Source organism: Rattus rattus, chromosome 11, assembly GCF_011064425.1.
Source record: "Rattus rattus isolate New Zealand chromosome 11, Rrattus_CSIRO_v1, whole genome shotgun sequence".
NCBI lineage: Eukaryota > Metazoa > Chordata > Mammalia > Rodentia > Muridae > Rattus > Rattus rattus.
This window is the reverse complement of record NC_046164.1, coordinates 68,023,239-68,047,289: the sequence shown is the minus strand read 5'-3', so window position 1 is coordinate 68,047,289 and position 24,051 is coordinate 68,023,239. Positions and strand designations below refer to the sequence as shown.

At 52.1% G+C, this 24,051-nt stretch overlaps 1 protein-coding gene across 1 annotated transcript in view; it reads left to right on the top strand.

The window, feature by feature from the left end:
- Window positions 1-23,850, top strand: part of Jakmip1 (janus kinase and microtubule interacting protein 1) — a 95,919-nt gene extending 72,069 nt beyond the window's left edge. The window contains exons 4-13 of the mRNA XM_032917018.1: window positions 956-1,165; window positions 2,121-2,240; window positions 4,650-4,796; window positions 5,466-5,606; window positions 7,017-7,076; window positions 17,249-17,377; window positions 18,420-18,548; window positions 20,814-20,897; window positions 21,949-22,011; window positions 23,442-23,850. Of these exons, the coding sequence (XP_032772909.1) occupies window positions 956-1,165; window positions 2,121-2,240; window positions 4,650-4,796; window positions 5,466-5,606; window positions 7,017-7,076; window positions 17,249-17,377; window positions 18,420-18,548; window positions 20,814-20,897; window positions 21,949-22,011; window positions 23,442-23,615 (1,257 nt within the window). The 3' untranslated portion in view covers window positions 23,616-23,850. The remainder of the gene's footprint in view (window positions 1-955; window positions 1,166-2,120; window positions 2,241-4,649; window positions 4,797-5,465; window positions 5,607-7,016; window positions 7,077-17,248; window positions 17,378-18,419; window positions 18,549-20,813; window positions 20,898-21,948; window positions 22,012-23,441) is intronic.
- Window positions 23,851-24,051: the final 201 nt, after the last annotated feature.

The window sequence follows — 24,051 nt, the reverse complement described above, 5'->3', positions numbered from 1 at the left end:
CACCAAGGGCTCTTAGCTCCAGAGCAAGCCCTAGGATGCCAAACCCAAGGTGTCACCAGGACCATGTGGTCTTGAAGGGTCTGGAGGAGGGACCTTTCCACCTATCCTAGCTCCTGGGTTGCCCATGATCCTTTGTCCCATGGTGGTGCGACAGCTGTCTTTGTAAAGAAAGAACACATCTAGAGATTGTAGAGAAGATGTAGATTCTGGGTGACACTCTAGCCCGGACCTTGTCCTCACAGAAATACCTCCCTAATGGTTGGCTTCACAAGAGTAAGTTGAAGATGGTCTGGTGTTGAAGTTTCCTCTGCAAACCTCCTTCAGTGTGGTTCCCTGCTCTGTCTGGCCTACCGTGCTAAGCTCTGTCCCCTGTTTGGTGTGCTGCCCCAGGGAAGGCTGGATTTGACTGGACAAGCAAGGGTTAAGTGTCCCTCTGTACCCAAAGGGGGGCTCCCCACACCTGGAGAAGGGGTCCACTGGAGGCCAAGCAGGGTTTGGGTGGCTAGTAGTTCTGTGACTCTGGGATTCAGAAGAAGTTAGGATTGGGGACATACATTTCTGCATCAGTTGCATGTAGAATACAGGCAGCCAGGAAAGTCTCTGTGAGGGAGTGGGAGGCAGGAGCAGTTACCTCTGGAAGAAACACATCTGATCATCTGAGAGGAAGCAGGATGGGCCGGCCTGCTTGAGCCAGTAGGGAGCTAATGAGTTAGGGGAGTCTTAGGACACTGAGTTGCAGGGGAAGTACCCATAACTCTGTAGATCCTCAGACCTAGGGCTCTGTCTTCAGTGTTTGTGAAATTAGAGGTTCTGTGCTGTAGACTCCGGCTGCCCCACTTTCAGATCGCTCCCAGTTCAGTGGACCCAGCCCCAGCATCAGTCCGGAGTCTGGCAGGGACCTCCCACCCTGGTCCTGAGCCCACTTCTGATGGCCCATTGTTTTCCGCTCTACCAGATGGACGAGATCAAAGGAAAGGAACGCGTGATCCTGGCCCTGGAGAAGGAGCTTGGTGTGCAGGCCGGGCAGACCCAGCGGCTGCTATTACAGAAGGAGGCTCTGGATGAGCAGCTGGTCCAGGTCAAGGAGGCCGAACGCCACCACAGCAGCCCAAAGAGGGAGCTTCCTCCAGGCATTGGTGACATGACAGAACTTATGGGTGGCCAGGTGAGGGACGGTGTCTCCTGCTAACCGTGAAGAAGACCACTTACCTGCATCCTTCCTCTGCTGGCTACTGTCCTACTCAGCTTGCTGGGTCAGCCAGAGCTTGCTGGCTGTTCTCTGGCCTTTCCTACCCTCTCACACTTCACTCCTCCCTGGACCCTTCCCACCTTGACTGATATTCAGGGTGTGCCAGGCTCAGCACGGAGAAGGTTCTCGTGAAGGACTGGCTGGCTGAGCCTGTTGTGCAATAACTATACGGAGGTCTCAGAGAGCAGGGGTGCATGGCTGGGCTCTGCAAGAAGGAGGCTGCTGGGCAAGTCAGAGAGTGACAAAGTCAGAGGCCCGAGACTAGCAGGGTTTCCTCAAAGAGCCAGGGCAAACACCAGCCCAGGAGGCCTGTGTGTGTGTGTGTATGTGTGTGTGTGTGTGTGTGTGTGTGTGTGTGTTTTGGGGGACCCCTGGAGACTAAGATAGGCAGGTGAAGCAGTCCTATCCTTCCTCCCTCCCTCCCTCCCTCCCTCCCTGCCTCCCTCTCTCTCTCCCTCCCTCCCTCCCTCCCTCCCTCCCTCCCTCTGCCTCATCAGATGTCATGAATGCTCTGTGCTGAATGTACATTAGATGCTGATGTTTCAGAATTGAGCAGGACAGCCTGCTGTGGAGGAAAGTGCTAGCATATTCTAGATCCCACAACAACACCCAGTGGGTCTTCAGAAGAGACGCAGTGTGGGTGGGAGCTTCGGCTCCAGCCTCCTGGGCTGGTGTTTGAATCGCACCGAGGTTTTCAGTCTCAGGCAGGTTGAGGTGAAGTGTCCCCAGGAGGATGGAACAGGTATGTCCGTCTGCCCGCCTCCTTGTCGAGCACAGGGTCCTCTAGACAGGGCTGTCCCTGTTGTGTCTTCACGGGGTCTTCATAGGCTCCAAGGAATCATTTGAGCTTCTTCAGAGTTTTTATTTTTAGGATCAGCATATGGATGAGCGAGATGTGAGGCGATTTCAGCTGAAGATTGCCGAACTGAATTCAGTGATTCGGAAGCTGGAAGACAGGAACACCCTGCTGGCTGATGAGAGGAACGAACTGGTAACCACCCGAGACACACATGGCATCTGTGGACGTGAGGAAGGGACTAGGGCCAGGAGTGGATGCTGAGGGGTTTCTGGCTCTCTTTACTCTTTCCCATTCTGTGTGTGTGTGTGTGTGTGTGTGTGTGTACGTGCGTGTGTGTGCACGCGTGTGTGTATCACATATATGGAAGAAGTCTCTCTGCTTATTGTCTGTGTAGGGATCCAGTTGGGAAGTCAATGAGAGAGGGTGCCGGAGAGGGTGATCTCTGTAGGGTTTCGCAGTATTACCAGCATCAGAAAGTAACAACAAACACAGGCCTTCAATACCAAAGCCTCTCGCACAGGATCTGATGCTGCACAGTGACGAGGAGCCGACAGGGAAACTCCTTGCCCTTAAATCGCAGGATAGAATCGACGTACAGAGCAGGCCTTGGCATGGTTTCAGATATGGAAAGCCGTCTGTTTAGGTAGCATGCTTACGGATAGCTCTATTTTTTTTCCTTTATTTACTTGGCATAAGAGCTGATACATTTCTATTTTTAAAACAGATGAGCATGCATGCTGGCCGTGTAGTGGCTAGAGTCTTTGCCTGGCATGCGGGAAGCCCTGGATTCCATACCCAGCACCCCATAATCAACTTCAGGTCTTTGCTTGGCGGCAAGCACCTTCACCCATCGAGCCCTCTTGCTGGCCCCAGCTAAGCTGGTCTTCCATTGTTAGCGCAGGAAACTTGGGAAAAGCCTCACGGTCTTGTTGCTTGTCCTAATCTTGACTGTGAAGGGAAATGTATCTTCAGGGGTTTAGCAGAAACAAAATTGCTTTCTTCCTAGTGTACTTGAAGGCACACCTCAGACACACTGTATACCCATTAGGTTTCTACTTCTAGCTTAAATATTCATGAGCTGAATAAATACTCGTGAGCCATAGGACAATTTACTGAGCGTGTAGCAAAACACAGGGACTGCCTGAACAAGTTTCAGGTAGAAAGAGTGAGGTAGTCGGCACCTGAATTCCCCACAGTGCAGTGGCTCCTGACCAGGATGGCTGCAGACTTCACGTTAGTAAACAAATCCACACCCAAAGGGTGTTTGGTTTGACTTTGCACTTACAAAGTGGGATTGTTTTTTTTAATGCTCCGCAAGGCGTCCTTTTCACTTAGATTTATCAGTACAGCCATTCCCATTGATTAGTAGTGTTCTTTTCATGGTTGTCTTGGACTTCCTGGTATGGTAGCATTATAGCCTGCTGACCATCCCTGCCTCGTGGCCATTGAGGCTGCTCCTGGCTTCTTTATGATTATAAGTAATGCCGAGAAGCCCCATGCCTGTGTTTACTTCAGAGGGGCTGTAGCTATCCTTTCTGGGGTGAGAGCAGGAGTAGAACTCTGGAAGTAGCTCATGGGTCACACGGTGCCTTTGGAATCTGACAGACAGCTTCTGAGTGTTCAGTTTTCACAGGGATTGGGGGTGGGTGCTGGGGTCGGCCTCTGGGTCCTGGTTCCAGTGCTGTGATTGTGCCCTCGGGGACCACAGGCCCACCTCTTTGCTCACATTTCAGGGCACAGCCTAGTGGCCATGGCCCTCCTGGGTAGCTGGGGGTCTTAGTAAGTGAGCTGAGAGGGTCAGAGCTCATTCAGGTTCATGACGAGGGCTTGGTGACATGGCTGCCTGCCCCTTTTGTGGTACTGACATGGGGATGTTTTGGTTGCTTTTGCTTTTGGTCCATTGAAAGAGCTTTGTGAAGGCAGGTGGTCATCGTGAGTCTGAAGCAGATGAGGCCGTTCCCTCAGTTTTATAGATGAGGGAACAGGCTGAAAACTTGACCATGGCTGTGTAGCTGATCAGTGGCCAACCCTGCAGTTGTACTAACTGTGCTTAAAAGAATAAAGAGTGGCTGCTTTTAACCACAGAGGACTCTGCCCCTCCTCCCTGGCGGCCACTGTGACCTCTCACTGGTCACTGCCCCACTGGTCTGGCCCTCACACCACACATTAGAACCATGGATTGTTTTAGAAGGTAGATCTGACCACAAAACTTTCCTAACTCAAAGATGCTGGGAACTGGGGTGAAGACAAGATGGACAAGAGGGGCCCAAAAGGGTTAACAGAGGCTGAACATATGATAGCCTGGAAATACACCTCACTGTTGCAGGGACTGTCTGCTTGGAGGTTGTGGTGAATCCCTCCGGGCTGTAGGCCTATACTCAGCTCCATGCCCCGGACTGAGGCCAGGGCTCTTGTCTGCAGGGTGTTGCCCTGTGGCCTGCCAAAGAGGGGCCCAAAAAGACTAGGCGGGCTGGCTGGATTAACGTCTGGGGGTCGTGCTCCTGAAGAGGGACCATGTTGAATCTCTGCTGGCCTCAGCGGTGGAGCTTGGCCACCCGTGGGGCTGTGCAGCCTCCTGACTTGTGTCTGTACCTGCTGCAGCTGAAGCGCTCTCGGGAGACAGAGGTGCAGCTGAAGCCACTGGTAGAGAAGAACAAACGCATGAATAAAAAGAACGAGGATCTGCTGCACAGCATCCAGAGGATGGAGGAGAAACTCAAGAGCCTCACGAGGGAAAACGTGGAGATGGTGAGGCCCAGCCCTGGACCCACACAGCTAGATGCTGTGGTCCATGATCTCTACCCACCCCAAGACACCTCCCAGTGGGCACAGTCCCCGGCTGGTCTTCCTCCTCCCCACGTCTCCAGCGTGTACTGCTGAGTGCCTGCCTTATCCCCTCAGTTTCTCAGAGGAGGGAAGGGCAGAATCAATAAGGCAGGCTTATCCACTGGATGGATCATAGCCCATGATCATGCTTCATGGGTTCCTATGGAAACAGTTACTGCTAAAAAGGCTGTGCACAGGGCCAGGGTTTTCCTCCAGCAAGGATGCCTGGTATCTGTGCTCTGGGTGGTTTGTAAGATGCTTTCAGGTCCATTGACGGGAGTGCCCATTTCACAGCTTAGAAGACTGGGGCCCAGGTATGAGTATGAACAGCCTGTGGTGGGGGAGTTCCCCTTGCCTGTCTTGCCTTCTGGCTTGCTTTCGGGGATCATTCAGAACACCCTCTGCCCCATGCCCTGCCACCCCATCCTGTTCCAGTGAGCATCGATGACCACACATGGCTTGGCCTTGGCCTGCAGCTGTGTCTTCCCCATCTTGGGACCAGGCGTCTGTCATCCCCACCCCTGAGCCCCACAGCAGTGCTGTCCTTCACACTGTAGCACACCTCAGTACCCTCTCTCCTTCTGGCTGCAGAAAGAAAAGCTGTCTGCCCAGGCCTCACTAAAGCGACACACGTCCCTGAATGACCTCAGTCTGACCAGGGACGAGCAGGAGATAGAGTTCCTGAGGCTGCAGGTGCTGGAACAGCAGCATGTCATTGATGACCTCTCTCTGGTATGTTGTCACTCTCGGGCAGGGTGGCACCCCAGGAGGCGGAGTCAAGAGCGGGCATCATGATGGGAGTGGGACCTGACAGCCCAGCTTCAGGCACTAGGTCCCCTGTGATCTCCAGGAAGCAGCCTCAGCTTGGTTGAAATGAGATCAGTGCTACCTGGGAACAGTCTCCATGGCAACCCACTTTTCAATGGGCTCCTGGCTTGCCCTGGTGAAGAGGCAGCCTGGATCTGTTCTGAGGGGCCTCTGAGTTATTATTAACCTGGATTCATTTCTTTTTTTTTTTAAATTTAGCTATTGCATACCGGGAGTTTGAGCCTGCAAATCTGAACTTTGTCATCAGATCAGAGTTTGGAGGACCAGCTAAGGCTGTCCTGTGGGCTTCATGACTGCTCAGGGGTGGTTATGCTGAAAGGCGAGGGGAGCGAGCCTGCAGTAGAGAGGGGGTGTCTTATCCCAAAGATAGTTCCCTGCAAGCAGTGCCGGCAGGCACATCTGCAGTGAGCTCCAGTTGGATCTCAGAAGCAGAGTGGGCTCTGCTTGCTCACAAGACCTGTGTGTGCATGATGGCTCCATCCACAGGACTCTGAAGGCCGGGAAGCTATGATCACATCCTCAACGGGTTTGATGAGAAGCAGTGCCCATCCTCTGTCCTCCTCTCCTTCCCCCCCTCTCTTACTTCCACTATCCACGTAGCTGTCCATCTTGGCTTCATTACCTAGATGACATAATGTAGCCAAGGATGACAAGATACACTCAGTAAAGAGACAATGAGTGACAAGAAGAATGACAAGCCAAAACAGGGCTGGGGAGCATAATGACCAGTCTGCCAGGATCCGGTGGGAGGATGGTCAGGCCTAGTCCCAGCTTTGTCCTGCTGGAGGGAAAGGAGGGGATGCTGAGAGCTCCCTCTGGGTACAGTGCCTCCTCAGCACCGTCCTCCTTTCTGCAGAGGACCCCAACCAAGCACTGCTGCAGGAAGTTCCTAGCCCCACACAGCAGGGAGGAAACAACTGGAGAAAATAAAGTGGTCACCCAGCCAGTAATAAGGGTTGTGAGGGATTCCACCCTGGCTCTGCCCAAGCTCAAAGCCATAAACATCCCACTGCTCCTGTTGCAGGCAAACCCTGCCAAGGCCAGCAGAACCAGCGTGAGGTCATACTGCTTGGGCTTTGCAGCCTCTTGAGCCAAAGAATAATCCAGGTTTGTCTGTGATGAGATAGCCTATTAGGGTGGATGACGAGGGCCTTGTCACCAGGCTCTCAGTTGGGTGCCCACAATGTGAACTAGGCCACACAGACAGGGAGGTAAGCAGGCAGGTTGGTGCACAGAACCTCTAAGTCTTCACTGTGTGGTGCTGCGGTGGGGGCCTGGCTGCAAGTGCTCACAAGTGGCTATACTTCCTTGCAGGAAAGAGAACGCCTGCTGCGCTCCAAGAGGCATCGAGGGAAGAGCCTGAAACCCCCCAAGGTGAGCCTGCCTTAGTGTCTGTCATGAATCTTCAGGATGAGCCAGGCTTACAGGAGGGGAGGGTAACAGGGCCAGTCCCAGTCCCAGAGGTGTCATGACTGCGTGACAAGCTGTGTGTTGTCTGTTGAAAGAAAGGCTCTTCTGCCTGTCTTAGGGCCACATGCAGTATAGCACAGTAATGTGACCCAGATATGGTAATTTATTCATAGAATACTTACTAATGGAATTCAGTGTTTGGACCTTGGGTTATGTGCATCCAAAATTAAAAACATAAATACTCCAGCCTTCTGAGGGATTCGAAGGACACTCAGCCTTGTTTTATGCCTCTTAACCGTGTGTTCTGGGATCCCAGGCACTTTGTTGAAAGATGCAGAATGGAGTTATTTTTGTAAAATGGAACTGTGCGGTCTCCCAGAGTCTGTCTAGGTGTTCTGGCAGGAGAGTGCAGAGCTGGGTGGGGAGACTTAGAGGCCCACAGGGAGGCCTAGAAGAAGCTGCAGTTTACTTGTCAGCACCCAGGGCCACCTGTCTGGGATGGATCTCTGCCCCTTCCTGAACTGGCACCTGGCAGCTTCATCTACTGACAGAGATGGCTGTAGAGAAGTACTTCTGTGTAAGAAAAGCTGCAAAGGCATGATAGCAAACGACTAAGGACGCACTCCCTGGTGGAGTCAGGGTGACAGCAGGGAGCGGCGGAGACAACCCTTATCTGGCCCAGAACATGGTTGGCACAAGGTGGGCCGATGGTGTTAGGCATTCCACTGTTTAAAGGGAAGCATAAGTCTTCACCTTAGAGTGGTGGGGAATACCTACGACCCCAGCACTGGACAAGTAGAAATGGGAAGGTTTGGAGTTCAAAACTAGCCTCAGCTAGTTGTCGAGTTTGAGGCTAGCCTGGGCTATATGAGGCCCGTCGTCAGTAAGCCAAGAGGAGAGGGAGGTATAAAGCCCTTACATATTATTTTCCTAGGATTGTCTGAACAAAAATAGGTCCCTTGGAATGACAGAAAGTTAGTGTCTTATAATTTGAGAGGCCAGAAGAAGCCTGGTCTCAGGGTGCTGGTGAGGTCAGGCTCCTTCCCTCTGGCGTCTGGAGGGCCTTTTCCATCTCCTCCAATGTTCTCCTGGAGTGTTCCAGTAATGGTGGGTATTCCGTGCATGACACGGGTCCACTCCTGGGTCCCCCTGTCATCTTTAGGGACATACTGGGCTCAGCTACAGTACCTCAGTGCACGGTCAGTAACTCTTCCATTGTTTCTTTTGCACCCAGCGAAAAAATTCACATTTGGCCACAGCACAGCCAGGACCTCAGCATATCTTTTGAGGGGGACACAATTTAGTCATGACACCTTTATATAAAAATCCAAGAATTTTTAATGTGGATGTATATGTCAGAATGTAGAGCGTGTAAAATACGTCTCTGAGCCGTTTCTGGCTCCCGGGTAGCCTGCGGTGGCGCTGGGGTCAATGTCTGAGCCCATGGGTGCTTGGATTAGTTAGCGTCCACCCACCCTCTCTTTTCATCCTCAGAGCCACCCTGGCTCAGTTACAGGACACAGAGCTGTAGGGACAGCCTGAAGAAGAGCCAGGGCAGATGGGGTTGAGTCCCAGACTCACGGTCTATCGGGCTGAGCTTGGTTGGGCAGGTCTTTGTGTGCTGATCTTAGATGCTCGGAAGGCTGTGCAGGATGCTGCGCGTCTTCAATCCCAGCACTCTGGGGGCAAAGGGAGGCAGTTTGACACCAGGTTGGTTCACACATACAGCAAGCTTCAAGCCACCTCAGCCAGGGCTACGCAGTGAGACCCTCTCTAAGACAAAACAAAACAAAACAAAACAAAACAAAACAAAACACTTCATAACCGACCAACCAAAATGGACCGGGAGGTGGTCCAGCACGACTCGTTTATAGTCACAGACCTGCTGGCCACATTCTAGAAGAGCTGGGAATAGAAACAGATGTCCCCGTGGCACATCTCCAGGGTCAGTGTCAGTCCTACACCCATCTAGGACTTAACTGCCTCTCACTCAACATTACACTGGAAATGTTTGTCATAACCATGAGCTGTTATCAGAAATACGAATGTTCACGGCCACGTAATCTGCTGGATGTGTGGGCCATCTACTTGTTCAGCGCCGTGCAGCTGTAGACATGCTTTCTCCCTCCTGTGGTTAGGAGGAACGCTGTGGTGCCTGTCTCTGCTCCTGACGAATCCACACAACAGCCTTCAGCTGATTCTGCCAACTGCTGCACATTGCGTTTGGTGGCTGTACAATTATTTGCTGCCCTTCCCCCTTCTGGGGGACATTTTGCTCCGGTAAATGTCTGCAGTAAAGTCATTTTGCTCAGAAAGTCTGGGTGATTCTGGCTAATGCCCTCTCAGTGGTTGCAACATGGACCTAATGGGGAGAAAGCGCCCCCTGCTGCCAGAAGAAGATGGTGACATCTGCCAACAGTGCTTGTGAGACAGGAATTAAAATACTGAGGGCGGGCGGCTGGTTGGTTCATTCCACGGGCTTGGCGTGAAACAGTCCATGGTTAGAGGTTGCCAAGGAACCCGTTGTGAGGCAGGACTACTTCAAGCCTACATGGGCTGTGAAGCCTTAATCCAAAACTCTAATTTTGAAACTTAAAATGTCTTCTGTATCAAATGAAAAATTCAGGTTTTGGATTCTGGATTAGGGATATTTCACTGATAAAGTCTATTTAAAAAAATTCTGCCAATCAGAAAAACTCAGCAATTAATAAGTACTTGTGCTCCCAATCATCTCAGATAGGAACACTCGCCCTGTGCTTCGGTGTTGGGAATCAAACAGCCTGTGTCTTTCTTCCACTGGTCCTGATTTCCAAATCTACTGATTGGGAGAGACATAAACAGCACACTGACAGTGAGTCAGAGTGGGTCACATCTGTCTCCAAAGAGTGGTGGCACAGAGCAGGTGTCCCCAAAGAATGGCTGACTGACTAGGTGCACAGCGTCTCCTGAGAAATGCATTTGCAGGACATTGCCTACCTCAGAGAAGCAGGGGTGTGTGTGGGTATGTTAGTGAGAGCCCTAGAAGATGGGCTTGGGAAACTTTTATGGATTTTGTTTTCGTAAAGGTGGGATTGCTTATAGCCCAAGTTGGCTTTGACCTCTGTGTAGTTGAGGATCCTCTGACCCCACTTCCTGAGTGGCGGGGTTACTGGTATGCTCCACCAAGCCCAGTCTTATGGAGTGTTGGAGACTGAACCCAGGCCTTTGTACCTGCTAGGTAAGCCCTTCCGCAGTTGATCTGCATCCCCAGCCCATGGGAAGTGATTTCCCACTTACCGTTTCCTGGGCCACCAACACCTCTTTTTCTCTAGATTCACGTAGGCTGGCTTTGATCCCAGGATCCTGCTTTTCCTCCCAGCCCTGTGCAGACCGGGTGCACAGGAGATAGGGCCTTTGGGCCTTAGCATGATTTTAGTCATCCACGCCCCATTGGTGCCCTTCAGGCCTGGTGCATCCCTGCCTCGTCCTACAGGCTGAACTACTGAGGTTTCGTTGTCTCTCCCTGTAAGTGGCCCCCTTTCACTCTGTACAGTTTATGTCCGGGGACCATGTCCCTGTGCCAGGTCCTCCAGCTTCAAAGATCATTCGAATGACTTCACTGACAGTTGTAACATTTTCCAGAAGCCTCACAGATCCATTCTTGCTCTTGGCTCCTGACACCTTGACCCTAAAGAAGCCCCTATCCTCTAAGGACCCCTGTATTAATTACTCTTGTTACCATGGAGACCAGACATCTGCCAGAAACAGCATAAGGGAGGAAGGGCTTGGGTGGGCTTGCAGCCTCTGATGGCACTGTCCGTCATGCCGACTCCGTTGATTCTGGGCCCCTAGCGAGCCGCAGGAGCATATGGTGCAAGCTGCCCACATGCTATGCAGGAAGCTGAGAGAAAGCACAGGAAGGGACCAGGGCAGATATAGTTCCAGAGACACTCCCTCAGTGATCACTTCCTCCAGCCAGGCCCCACCTCCAAGTTTCTACCACCTCTTGACCAGCTGCTCAAAACCTGAAGTCCTCTGATGGCTGTGGTCTGATAGTCTCTGAAGGTTCTCTTGACTACTTTTCCTGGGTGTTTCTGTCAGTCCATTCAGGTGAACGGTGAGATTGACCATCACTCCCTAGGAAGGAGGGCCCCTCTACATCACAGCACACCCTGATGTGCAGGTGGTAGAGACAGGGCAGTGTCCCCACTGGTGGCTCTCATATTTGAATGATCTCCAGAGTCTTAAGGATTATCTTCATGTCACCCTGGGCTTCCCAGGAGCACCCTCTTCTGCCGTGGGATTCCCTCTGGAGCAAGACTGTGCAGACTCTCTGTGCCTCCTGCTAGCTTAGTGCTGGCTAACATTAGTTCCCAGTGAGAGATGCAAGGGTTGGGAGGGACTTGGTGATTCATTGGGCCCTGTCCTGGAGTCTAGGGACTCTTTGTAGGGGTCTGGCAGCAAGGAGGCCTCAGTATGGGGCAAGAACCGGGATGCAGGCTGTCAATAGCTACTGTCCCATAGGCATGTGAATCGAACCCTAGCAGAGCTCTGAGCACATGGTTGATGGGGATCTTAGATGTTGCTGAGAAGCTGAGACCTGGAGCATTGAGGAGTAAGCCCCAACACAGGTTCTAAGGTCTGAGATAAGCAAGGGCTGTACACTCCTAGGACCTGCTTCCTAGTTCTCAGAACGAAATCACATGCGGATCAGATCACAATGGAGCCCTGGTTCTGTGTCTGTGGTCAGGAATCAATAGTGCCTCCTCGCTTCTCTCTTTGTCTTTGAACAGTAGCCTTGTTGCATGTTCTAGTTTGCTTTCTATTGGTATAGTAAACACCATGACTATGGGAGGAAGGGCTTTGTTTTAGTTCATTGGTTATAGTTCATCATCGAGGGGAGTCAGGACAGAAACTCAAGGCAGGAATCTGAACAGAAACTGAAGCAGAGACCATGGGGGACTGTTAGTGACTGGCTCATGCTCTGCCAGCCTTCTACAGTACAGGACCTGCTCAAGGATGGCAATGTCGATGGTGGGCTGGGCCCCTCCCACATCAGTCACCAAGACAGTTCTTCAGACATGGCTGCAGACCAGTCCTGTCAGGGCTGCTCTTTAGTTGAGGTCCAAGGCTGTGTCAGGTCAATAGCTGAGGCTAGCTGGGTTATTGTGACTGGACTAAATGCAGATTCTCAGGTCCGCCTAATCCACAGCATAGCCTTTGAGCCAGTAAGTGTCCTGTGGTGGTGTCTACCCAGAAAGGCTGTAGAGCCTGCTGGGCCATGCATCTGAGTCCCCTCTTCCCTAGGGACTTTGGTTTACTGCTGGCAGTGAGCAGTTCATGGCTGATGTGTGGAAGATCCTTTTGACTTGTTGTTCCTGAGTCCATTCTGACACCACACCTAGGAGTCCTACAAAACTAACAGCCTCACAGCTAGCCCTGCTGCTCACAGAGGGTGGGGCCAGAGAAACGTCGGGCACTTCGGGAGCAGACACTGCTGTGGAGTGACTTCCTGCCTTGGGCATCCTACTGGTTTTCAGTGTGACTTTTGCTAAAAGTGATTTTATCGCTGTGTTTGCAACTGAACCCATTCCTAGTCAGTCCTTCGCCAGCTGTGGCCCGGGGGCTTGTGTGGCTTCATCATGTCCTGTGTGTCAGGAAGGCACACCTTTCAGCATAGCAAGCCCAGAGGTTCAGAACGGTGACTGCATGAAGCGGTCATAGATTTTTATGCCCAAGTTGAACACAAGGCTGGTCTTTGTCCATTGTGTGGGAGAGATAAGGGGCCAGGTTTTTCTGCTGTCATAGTGGTACTTCTCTAAGGGCTGCACCCCTAAATCCAGCCCCTGACCTCTGACTGGGCGAGGAACTGTTGACTTCCCTATAGCTCAGGCATTCCCCAACTCTCCGTAGTGGAGTGTTGCAGGTTGTGTGAGAGCCAAGGTCAATAAGCTTTGAGAGACACACTTCAGGGACAGCAGGGCTGAGTGCCCGGACACCCACCCACGGGTGGTGGTGGATTAGTGTGGAGCTGTCCTAGGCAGGTGAGCAAAGAGATGTCCCATCCTTTGTGGCTCTGGCCCTGAAGCAGAAGGCTCTCGTCACGATACCGTTGCTACCGCTGTGCCCAAGGGCTTTCTTTGCAACTATCCAGGGACCTGGGACTGTTGACAACAGTCCTGGGTATAGGGAGATTGGGTCCTAGGAGGGAAGTCCCAAGAGGACACGCTGGCTGAGAAGCTGTGCTCTATGACTAATACCTGGGGCTGGCCTGGAAACTGGCTACTCTCCATTGATAACCCTGTCACCAGCATCTGGGAGCTGGTCCATGGTGCCGTCGCCGTTGCCAAGGGGGCACCCTTTGGGGCGTCCCTGTTCTCCAGCTCCTGCCGCCGACACTATTCAAGAAGCTGTGAGGGGCAGGTGTGTGTTTTTCTGGGGCTAGAGAGAAGCCAGGGATGGCCTGTCCAGCCAGCACAGCCTAGCAGTCCCTGCAGCATCCCCAACATGGAGTACATTCTGTTTGTGCTCTACTTCTCCTTCTTCCTCTGCCTCTGCGCCCTCGTGTGCCTGTACTTCTCTGGCTGCCAGGAGATGACCTATAAGCATGAAGGTACGCAGCTGCCTGGGATGGGAGATCTGTCTTGGAGGTTCCTGGCTGCCATTGCAAGGTCCTAGATCTTCTGGGCAATTCTGGCTGGATGCTGGGAAGGTGAAGAGAAGAGCTGATGAGATGCTGGGTCCAGTAGAGAGGTGTGTGTGTGTGTGTGTGTGTGTGTGTGTGTGTGTGTGTGTGTATGTAGAGAGGAGTGAGTGGGAGAGAGGGGGGGAGGAGTGAGAGAGAGAGGGAGAGGGAGTGTGTGTGTGTGTGTGGAGAGAGAGAGAGAGAGAGAGAGAGAGAGAGAGAGAGAGAGAGAGAGAGAGAGAGAGAGAGAGAAGAGAGAGAGAGAGAGAGGGGGAGAGAGGCAGAGAGAGGAGAGAGAGGCAGAGAGAGGGAGAGAGGGAGAGAGAGAGAGAGAGAGAGAGAGAGAGAGAGAGAGAGAGAGAGAAAAGAATGAGAAAAATGAGAGAATCCAGTGGAGAGGTTAGTCTATGTGTGTGTGGTATGCTGAGTCCATTGGAGAGGTGTGTGTGTGTGTGTGTGTGTGTGTGTGTGTATCCTCTCCTGTGTGTCAAGCATGAGCTTGTGTGTATATGGAGAGGAAACATTTGCTCTAAAAGCATATTGGTGAAAATTACAATTATATACATACGTGCTCATGCACAAAGTCTCCTGTAGCTCGAGGCAGCTTCAGACTTAACCATGTATCTGAGGATGACTTTGACCTTGAATTTCTGCCCGTCCTGTCTCTACCTCCGTCATGCCCTGTGTGTCCAGTGACTCACAGCTGTCAGCACAGCACCCCACAGCCATGCATGCCACCCTTGTTGCACACTGCGCTGGAGATCTACCAGCTGAAGTACACCCTTAGCCCCCAAACTACGTTTTGAACTTTGGATTTCTTTATAAAAATGACACTGGCTAGACGGACCTGTGTTGTAAGGAGGGTGGGTGTCTAGAGGGGCAAGCCCTTTTCACGGTCAGCGCACTTGGTACCTGTAGATAGTGGGAACTTTGCTGTTCAAGAGTTTCATGAGGGGCTGGGGATTTAGCTCAGTGGTAGAGCGCTTACCTAGGAAGCGCAAGGCCCTGGGTTCGGTCCCCAGCTCCGAAAAAAAGAACCAAAAAAAAAAAAAAAAAAAAGAGTTTCATGAGGTAAACATTCATTAAGTTTAGAATTAAGGGACACAGGGCACTTGGCAGCAGGCAGGGGACATCTCCTGGTAGCCTTCCCCCACTCTTGGGAAGTAAATGTGGGCTACCTCAGGGTATCGAGGAAGCAGCCAAAATAAATTTCCAGCTCTTCAAGGACACAGGCACTGTGTTCACTTTAAACACCAAGGTGGCTTTTCTGTTTTGTGCTGTTAGTGAGGCTGTGTTGGGTGGGCTGGCTCTGTCAGCCTCTCTGTCACCTCATCTCCTAGACAAAGGAGCTGTCCCGGCATGCAGGCACACACACCTCTAATTCTGCCATTTGCGAGGTGGGGGCACGAGGGATGGACTTTAAAGCAAGCCTGGACGGCATGAGGCATTATTTAAAAAAGAAAATAAACCAGAAAGGAGCCTCCCCAGGGATGGATCCCCTTCCACTATGGTGGGATTTCACTGAGACTATAGGTTTGTGCTGACTTCCTCCCTGTAAGTATTTTCCGGCTTTCCCTGGTATACCATGGCTTCCTGCAGCCCCAGTCTAGGGCTAGGTCTACTGTGAGGCTCTACCTGGGCCTGACCCTGGCCTGTTCAGTTGGGAACTTGAGCAGTTGAAACCTTGTTATTAGGCTCTGTCATTGAGCACTTCATTGGAAGTCACCCTGGTCTTCAAGAGCAGATTAGCCTAGGCCATTGACCTGCCCCAGAAACTTCCAGAATGCTAACACCGGATGGCTGTAGCCCAACACGACGTCCTGATCTTGGGAAGCGTGTCATTTAGAATCTTCCTGGAGCCCACTCGGTAGGAGGAGGAGGAGCAGAAATGTCACTACAACAAGCCACCAGTTAGCACAGCCAACATGCAGATCTGTCCCCAGAGCCCAGGCAATTAGCAGTGTTTATGAAAAATAAGGTTGGCCAGGCAGCAGCCCAAGGCAACAGGGGTGTGGAGCTCGAGGCAGAGGAGAGCTGCTGGTGTAGACTCCACTGCTTCCTGGAGTCTCCAATGCCTGCAGGGGTGGGGCTTTCTTTCTGAGGGGAGGGGGAGATGCTGAAGGCCACTTGGACTGCATGAAGCCTAACCTGGTCTCACCGTCTTAACCTGCCAGCTCACCTGGGCTTGGAGGCAGGTGGATACCCAGCAGATGCTGGCCACGTGAACCTTCAAGGAGGTCACGAGCAAACCCCAAAGCATGTGAGGAACATTCTGGTGGGGAGTGCTTGCAGGAGCCTTGTAGAGGCTCTGTAGAAACCCTAACTGTACAAAGTGACCAAGAAGCTCCTCCATGCCCCTTCCCTGTAATGTCAAAGGGACTTCCCCATGATGTTGTTTGCTGGTGACCTCCATGTTCTCCTGTCTGCACATGCGTGATTGGGGCCACAGTGGCTGGGGTGTGGGGTACACCCTGCCTCATCTGCGGGTTGAGGAGAGGTGTGCGACTCTGGGAATTCCTGGGAGGCCGGGGCTGATCACTGCAATGAGGCTACTTTCTCTCAGTCATGGAAAGCACCCTGAGTGTGAAGGCAAGGAATTCTCTCAAAGGGGGGTGTTTAGGAAGAGAACCAAGGGCAGTGTGCCTGGAGCCTGAAAGAGGGGTGCATGTGGAGATGGGGGTTGATGGAGGCAGCCTCTGGGGCTTGTGCTCCCTAGCAGCTATCCCTGCTCATGTCATCAGGCTGACCCTTGTCTGGACCACTGAAGCTGCTCAGCCCGAGATTCCTGAAAGAGTGAATGAATGATTGAACGAATGAATGAGCAGAGCCCCACGTCCTGTACAGTTTGGAGTGAGAGAGGTGTGGCCAGAGTCTCAGGTAGTCAGCAAATGGCATAGTAGCTGTCCGAGGCTCTGAATACAGGGCCCTTAATGTGATTCTTTCTAATTATGTCAGTGATCTGAATGCATTGTCATCCAAAGCTAAGAAAATCGCCTCTTAGGCAGAGTCGAAGCTGCTTCTCCAGCCTAGCCCCAGGGTCAGAATTCTGGGTCTCCCATGTCCTCTTCCTGGCATCCCATGTTTCAGCTCCTTCTGTGGGATCAGACATCTCAGTTTGTACAGTGCTCTGGGTGCTGGACCTTGACTAAGCAGACAGTGAGTGAGGTCCCCTCTTCTGCTGCAAGGGTGGCAGCTCATCCATGGCCAGGAGGGACTTAGGGCTCAGAGGACCTTGCATTTAGGGCCAACTCAGGAGTTGCATAGCCCTCTCTGCCTATGACCCCTCCTCTCACCTGATCGGCGTTGTTAAGCTAGCCACATCTTCAGCTGCCTTAGCGGCTCGCCCCTATCCTGAGCCAGCCGTAGATGGGGGCCACAGCTCTGTCCGCCCTGCCTCAGCCCCCAGTGCGCTGGGCTGGCCATGGATAGGCAGCTGCTGTCTTCCTGACGTCATGCTCGTTGCCTCTCACAGAAGCATGTTGTGGAGACATTTTTTGGATTTGATGAGGAGTCTGTGGACTCTGAAACATTGTCAGAGACGTCCTACAACACAGACAGGACAGACCGGACCCCAGCCACGCCTGAAGAGGACTTAGATGAGGTAAGCAAACTGCATATGCTAGGGACAAACCTTCCTCTTGGCCAGGGCCGCTCCCTCTCTGGTGGTCAATCCTGCCATGCCACAGGGCCTCAGAGCAAGGAAAGCTGGTCCTTGCTGCCTAGAGGGCACCCAATGAGCATCTTCCTCAGAGCTGATCTCCTGTGAGGCTTCCTCTGTCTGTCCTCCATGCACCCCTCAGCGGCTGTCTCTTGAGCCTGAGTGAGAAGGGGTGCACTGGCTCTGGTTGTGGCAGGGACTGGTGGAGCTTTCTGGTGTCCCATGTGCCCTGTTGGGAAGCTCCGTGCAGCTTCCCGGAGGAGCCTAAGAATTGCCCATCCTGCGTCTCCTTGTCCTAGCTCTTTGAGTAGCCACCTCTTACGGTCCCATGGTTGGGGTCCATTCAGACTTTACTATGGAGTGCCTTCTTGAATGGCATCAGGACCCTCAGGAGGATGGACCCTTCCTCCAAGTCAACCCACTGACCTTAAATTCGGGTGCTTCCGGAGGGACCCACCATGTGGGAAATGCCACAAGTGCCACATCCTGTCTAAGTATCCGGCTAAAATTTGGTCCAACATTATCTGAGATTTTTACAAACTTGTCATGATGCCTGCAACAGTGACTTGCTGCATTAGTCACCCTGCACTGTCCTCTCATGACCACACGAGGGCTTTCACACACAGGTGCTCTCCATTCACGTACCAGCCAGCGTCTGCCTGGAGAGCAGAAGCTCCCAGACGTGGGGTCAGAGGGACACCTTCTCAGAGTGAACCTTTACCTGTGGAGTCAGGCTGGTCCCCAGGAGGCCTGTGAGTGCTCAGGGTGGGGTGCTGAAGTGGGGAAGGCATTTCCTCCCAGCAGCCTTCACTACCAGGCCTTCACTACCGGTCTTTCCCATTACTTCCTGGCACGGCAAGCTCACTAGGCATTTGTAGACACGCTGGAGAGATGTGGGCATTTGCTCGTGTTTTGGCTCTGTCCCTTGAAGCCTCATCAAGTCATGGATTGACTTGTTTGTCTGTCTTGTTATTGTTTGGTTCAGACAACAACCAGAGAAGAGGCTGACCTGAGGTTCTGCCAGCTGACTAGGGAGTACCAGGCTCTGCAGAGGGCTTACGCCCTGCTTCAGGAGCAGGTTGGGGGAACACTGGATGCTGAGAGGGAGGCCCGGGTAAGTGTGTCCCACCGTTGGTGGGGAGGGACAGAGACTGGGAACCAGGAGGGGACCTGGAATCTTATAACTGATGGAGGTGGACACTATACCCTCCACTTTCCGCCTACCATCTGTTTGCAGGCGAGAAGACGTACAGGGTTGAAGGGGTGGGGGCAGGCAGACGACCAAACAGCCGAGGGACTTGCTGCGAAACCCGATGATCTTAGTTCCGTCTGCCGAGCCCATGTGGTAGCAAAAGAACTGATTCTTGCAAGTCGTCCTATGACCTCCACATAGGCAAACACACGCACATACAATAAATTAAAATAGAATGGAATGTAAGGAAGTGAGAAATTATAGACTCAGGCAACCTTTCAGGCTTCAGACCTATCCTCCCTGTAGACCTGAGTCCCTCCCCCTCACCCCCCCAGTGTCCTCGAGAAACACTTTCAGGGGTTCTTGGAGCACCCAAGGCACAGGCACTACAGGTTCAGGGAATACATCCTGGTATTGGGATGAACTTTTCTGGAAACTTCCTCCCACTGACCCTTCTCCCACCTTGAAGTCTATGGTATTTGCATGTCCCTCTGGGAGTGCTGGAGACACCAGAGAGTCCATACTGGTTTAGTGCTGTCCCATGTCCTCTGTCTCACTCCCATAGTCCTATGAGCTAGGACGAATCAATCCTATGTCCTGAAAAAGGAATAGAAGCTCCAGAAAGTAGCAGCTTGCCTGATGGTCCCCAACATATCTGGAAGCTGGGACCATGCCACTGTGGCTCAGAATGCTCTGGAAGCAGACCCGGGAACCCCATGCATTAGGGCTTAGGGGTCCTAAAGCATACAAAACACCTTGGTTTGTAGGTCTCGGGAAGATGAAAGGCATAGGCAGGAGCAACCATCTCCAAAATGAACTTGGCACTCAGGGATCAGGGTGGTAACATTTCAGGGGTTGGACAGGAGCAGACACACAGGGAACAAGATCCCCGGGGGATATAGCCATTTCTGCTACCATAAAAGATCAGTCTTTCTTTTCTGAGCCTCAGCAGGCAAATGTCTAGGTTATCTGTGTTTAATTTAACATCACCCACTTGGCCAGTTAATGGAGATTTCACCGTGAAATGCATGGTAGGGCATGGGCATATACATGTAATCCCAGCACTTGGAGGCTATAGCAGGAGGATTGCCATGACTTGGAGGCCAGCTGGGGCCACATAGTGAGTTCTAGGCTAGCCTGGGCTATAACGTGAGGCCTTGTTTCATAACTTAAAAAGAGAAGGGAAAGAGATAGATTTCCCCACTTTCCAGATGACCTTGAACTCCCAATGCACCTCCTGGGAGCCAAGATTTCAGGCCTCTGACAACACACCTAGCTTGGATTCTTGACTTCTGGGAAGCAGGTCACATCTGTGTCTTCCCATTCCCTGTGTCACTGTGTGGCTATAGCCAAGTAGCTATGCCTCCGGGCCTCGTGTATGTGCCTGCACTGGTCCCTGCCTGCTTCTTCTTGCTGTATGGTCAATGGCTTCCCTGATGTACATGACTTGTCTGGTTTATGAGGCATTAGGTTTGGGTCTTTACTGTAGGTAACAGAGAGCCCCATTAGACCACCAAGCACAGCTGTCAGCAGCTGGATGGTGCTGAATGAGAAAGCACTTGTCAGAGCTGGCTTTGGGGCCCTGAGGCATCCAGTTTGGGCTAGTTCATCCCAGAAGATGGCTCCTCTTCCAGGCTGCCCTTTGATTGTCTTTTGCTGGGAGAGTTAGAGCCATCACCTCCCCTGACCTCTTAGTTCTTGCTTATGATAGGGCTGCAGATGGACTTCAAAGCCTTCAAGTGGTTGTGATGTGGGCATTCATGTAAAAGGACCCTCCTACCCCCAAACTCTTTTTTTTTTTTTGGTTCCCTTAATACTGGATTTATTTTTTTCTTTTTTTTTTTTTTTTTTTTTTTTTTTTTTTTTGTTTTTTTTTTTTTTTTTTTGTTTTTTTTTTTTTTTTTTTTTTATTAACTTGAGTATTTCTTATGTACATTTCGAGTGTTATTCCCTTTCCCGGTTTCCGGGCAAACATCCCCTTCCCTCCCCCCCTTCCTTATGGGTGTTCCCCTCCCCACCCTCCCCCCATTGCCGCCCTCCCCCCGACAGTCTAGTTCACTGGGGGGTTCACTACCCCCAAACTCTTGGGGTGTGCACATACCCTCGGGTTGGCAGCCTGATCCCTTACCTCTGTGTCACCTCTGCCAGTGACTTGCTCACTTCCTGGTCTTTTTTCCTTCCTTCCAGACTCGGGAGCAGCTTCAGGCTGACCTGCTGAGATGCCAGGCCAAAATCGAGGACTTAGAGAAGCTGCTGGTTGAGAAGGGACAGGTAAGCAGGAAGGTTGTGCACTCTGTGATCCTTATGGTTTTGTCCCCATGGTGCCCCTGGGGTCCAATGGTGTCTTTGGTGTGCCGAGGGCAAGGGTGAGGTTCCGTTGAGGAATCACTGTGACCCCAGGCAAGAATGTGTTGCCACAGTCAAAGTGTGGCCTGAAAGCTTGCCTGGTGGACCACTTGGTCCATAGCAACAGGCTAAGGCTGTGACTATGCCATAGGAGTTGGTTATCTTCATGGACTTTCCTCTCTGATTTAATTAGTCCAGGCCAAGTGGAGAGCAGGCAGAGGTAGGCAGCCCTTAGGCCTTTCTTGCTGGTGCCTGTTGTAAGCAGAGGGTCATCTACTCTACATGGGCACTCGGTACTGGAGGTGCCATCCTAGAACTCTTCCTGTCAGCAGGTTGAGGTGACTGTCACTGCCTCAGCATAGCTTACTGGCCCAAACCAGTCACGTGGCCCCATTGGCCTATGAAGGGCTGAGGCACAGGCATGGGTGTCTATAGGCCCTTGCTCCTGCTCTCAGTCAGGGACTGAGGGAATATGGAGAGGTCTAAGAGGTAGGGGTGTGTGTGTGTGTGTGTGTGTGTGTGTGTGTGTGTGTGTGTGTGTGTGTGCGCGTGTGTGTGTTGTGTGTGTGTGTGTGTGTGTGTGTGTGCATGTGTGTGTGTGTGTGGTAACAAACTGCCTCCAAACTTAGCTGCTTAAATAGTAGGGTTTGATTTGCTCTGAGATCTGTGGATTGGTGCCAGGCTGGGCTCTGCAAATGGTTGTTCTGTTGGTCTTGCCTGGGGTTGCCCTGAAGCTTCAGTAGTGAGGCAGGTCAAGTGGGGCTAGGAGGCCTTAAACGAGCTCACTTGCCACTTGTGGTCTGGTCATCCCTTCTGCTGCTATGTGCTCTCAGGGCAATTAGAGGGACCCTGTTGTTCTTACCTGACTGTGAAGGTTTAGAGGGGCGATGAAGTCACTCGGCTGCTGTCCATGTCTGGGAGTTGATGGCTCAGTCAACAGTGGAACCAGTGAATAAATACCCTGTGTTTCCTGCAGGACGCTGCGTGGGTAGAGGAGAAGCAGGTACTCATGAGGACAAACCAGGACCTGCTGGAGAAGGTATGCTCAGGCCAGAGCCTCCGGCCTGGTCATGAACTGAACCACAGAGGCCACTAACCTGCCCCAAGCCATCAGTACACCATAACGACCAGGGCCCCATGACTCAGTAGTTCTCATAGGAGAGGGGTCTTTCCCACTGGACTCAGGGTCTGTCCCCTGGGACAGCATCTTTAGGTCCCTTTGCTTTGATTTGGAAGCCGTTCCTCACGGGGACACCCAAGGCAGACAGAGTCCAGTGTCCAAGGTAGGACCCCCTCAGCTGGGTCAGTTCCTGTTTCGGAGCCTGTATGCCTTGCCCTCTCACCATGGGCCTCCCTGAAGCTCTGAATGTGCTTTGGCATTGGGATTAGCTTTCCCTTGCTCCGATGGGGCCATTCAGTTATTGCTAAAGTAGATGCCAAGTTGTGCCACCATAATCCCAGAGCCCTTTTAGAGCAGTTTGAGCTTCCCTCCGCCATGCCAAGCTGCAGTCCTTCCTACTCCCTGTTTCCTGAGGCCCAGTATATTTGAGCTATGTGATCAGTATGCATATTCCGTGCCAGCAGAAGAGAATCTAGGGTGGGCCCTAGGTCTAAAGCATCCCGAAATACCAGGTCTGAACTGGCAAGGCCCATCTTCCAGATAGGTGGCCTGCCCTGACCCTGTCTTCCTTCAGGCATCGAGGGGTGGCTGGTCTTGGCCACCTTATGGGCCCTATGTGTCAGGAGGGCTTTAGTGGCTCTTGCTTTAGTCCTACAAGCCACACAAGGAACTCAGTGTTTCCTGGTGTCTCCTGAGGTTGGGATTACCTGCACGATAACCCTTCTTTGGCTTTCTGATAGGAGGAGAGAGAATAGCTACCCCCCCCAAAGCTCTCGCCTACATACACTGTCTTGGTGGCTTCTCGCTGCTATAGGTTGTAGGCACGACTGCTATCCTCTTTGGGTGGAAACTGAGGGTCAGAGCAGTTCTGACTTGCGTCCTTAAGCTCTTTCCAAGCTGCTGTGTGCTCTCAGGGCAATTAGTGTTCTCTTAAGAGCTTTTTGGGGTGTTAGAGACCTGAGCCCCCACAGTACCTGCCTGTAGTGGCTTCCACAGCTTATCTGGGGCCTGGCTTGAAAGGGCTTGGAGGGCTCTGGGAGCTGAACCATTTACTTCCCTTACACTGACATCAGGGAGGGACTTGGTAGCCCCAGGCCTCAGGCCCCACCACTCATTTGTTCAGCAAAAATATAAGGCGTTTTTAGTCTCTTGGTCTGGGATTGGTGCTATGGAGGCAAATCTAGCCCAGCCACTCCCCCTCACTCCAGGCTCACCGGCAGATGGGCCCGTGGCCAGCTCTGCCCTTTTTCTCTCAGACTACCCACTGATGTTGGATTCTAGTTGTGGGATCCCCCGGGGTATGGGGAGCAACCACGGAGGCCATTAACGTAAAGGTGTCTTTGCCCCAGATTTACAGGCTGGAGATGGAGGAGAACCAGCTAAAGAGCGAAATGCAAGACGCCAAGGACCAGAACGAGCTGTTAGAATTCAGAGTGCTAGAACTCGAAGTAAGAGACTCTATCTGTTGTAAGCTCTCAAACGGAGCAGACATTCTCTTTGAGCCCAAACTGAAATTCGTGTAAAGCTCTCTGCTATTTCCAAGCATGCGTGAAGGGACGCGCGTTACCGTTTCTCTCCTTCCTTCCTCCGTTCTTTTCCTCTTCGTCTTTTTAAAAAGATCTGTATGTTCGGGGTAACTTCACTGCCTTAACATGTCCTGGGGAGGATGCTCGCGACGCCTGTGGACCTGTACCAGAGCAATCGACTTATTGCCTACCGCTTGTTTTGCACTTAATAAAATAAGTTGTTTTTGCAATATTTTGCCTTTTTTATTTGTGTTTCATTTCCATAACTACTATCCTGCATGCAGCCACTGGGTGTGCCTTCCGCAGCCCCAGACAGCAACACCGTTGCAATGGATAACACACCTTTGATCTTGCATGCAGCAGGCCTCTTCTGAGATAGCGGGGCGGGGGGGTCTGCCCCCCCAGCCGGCTCTCGATCCCTGCTGTGTTTAAC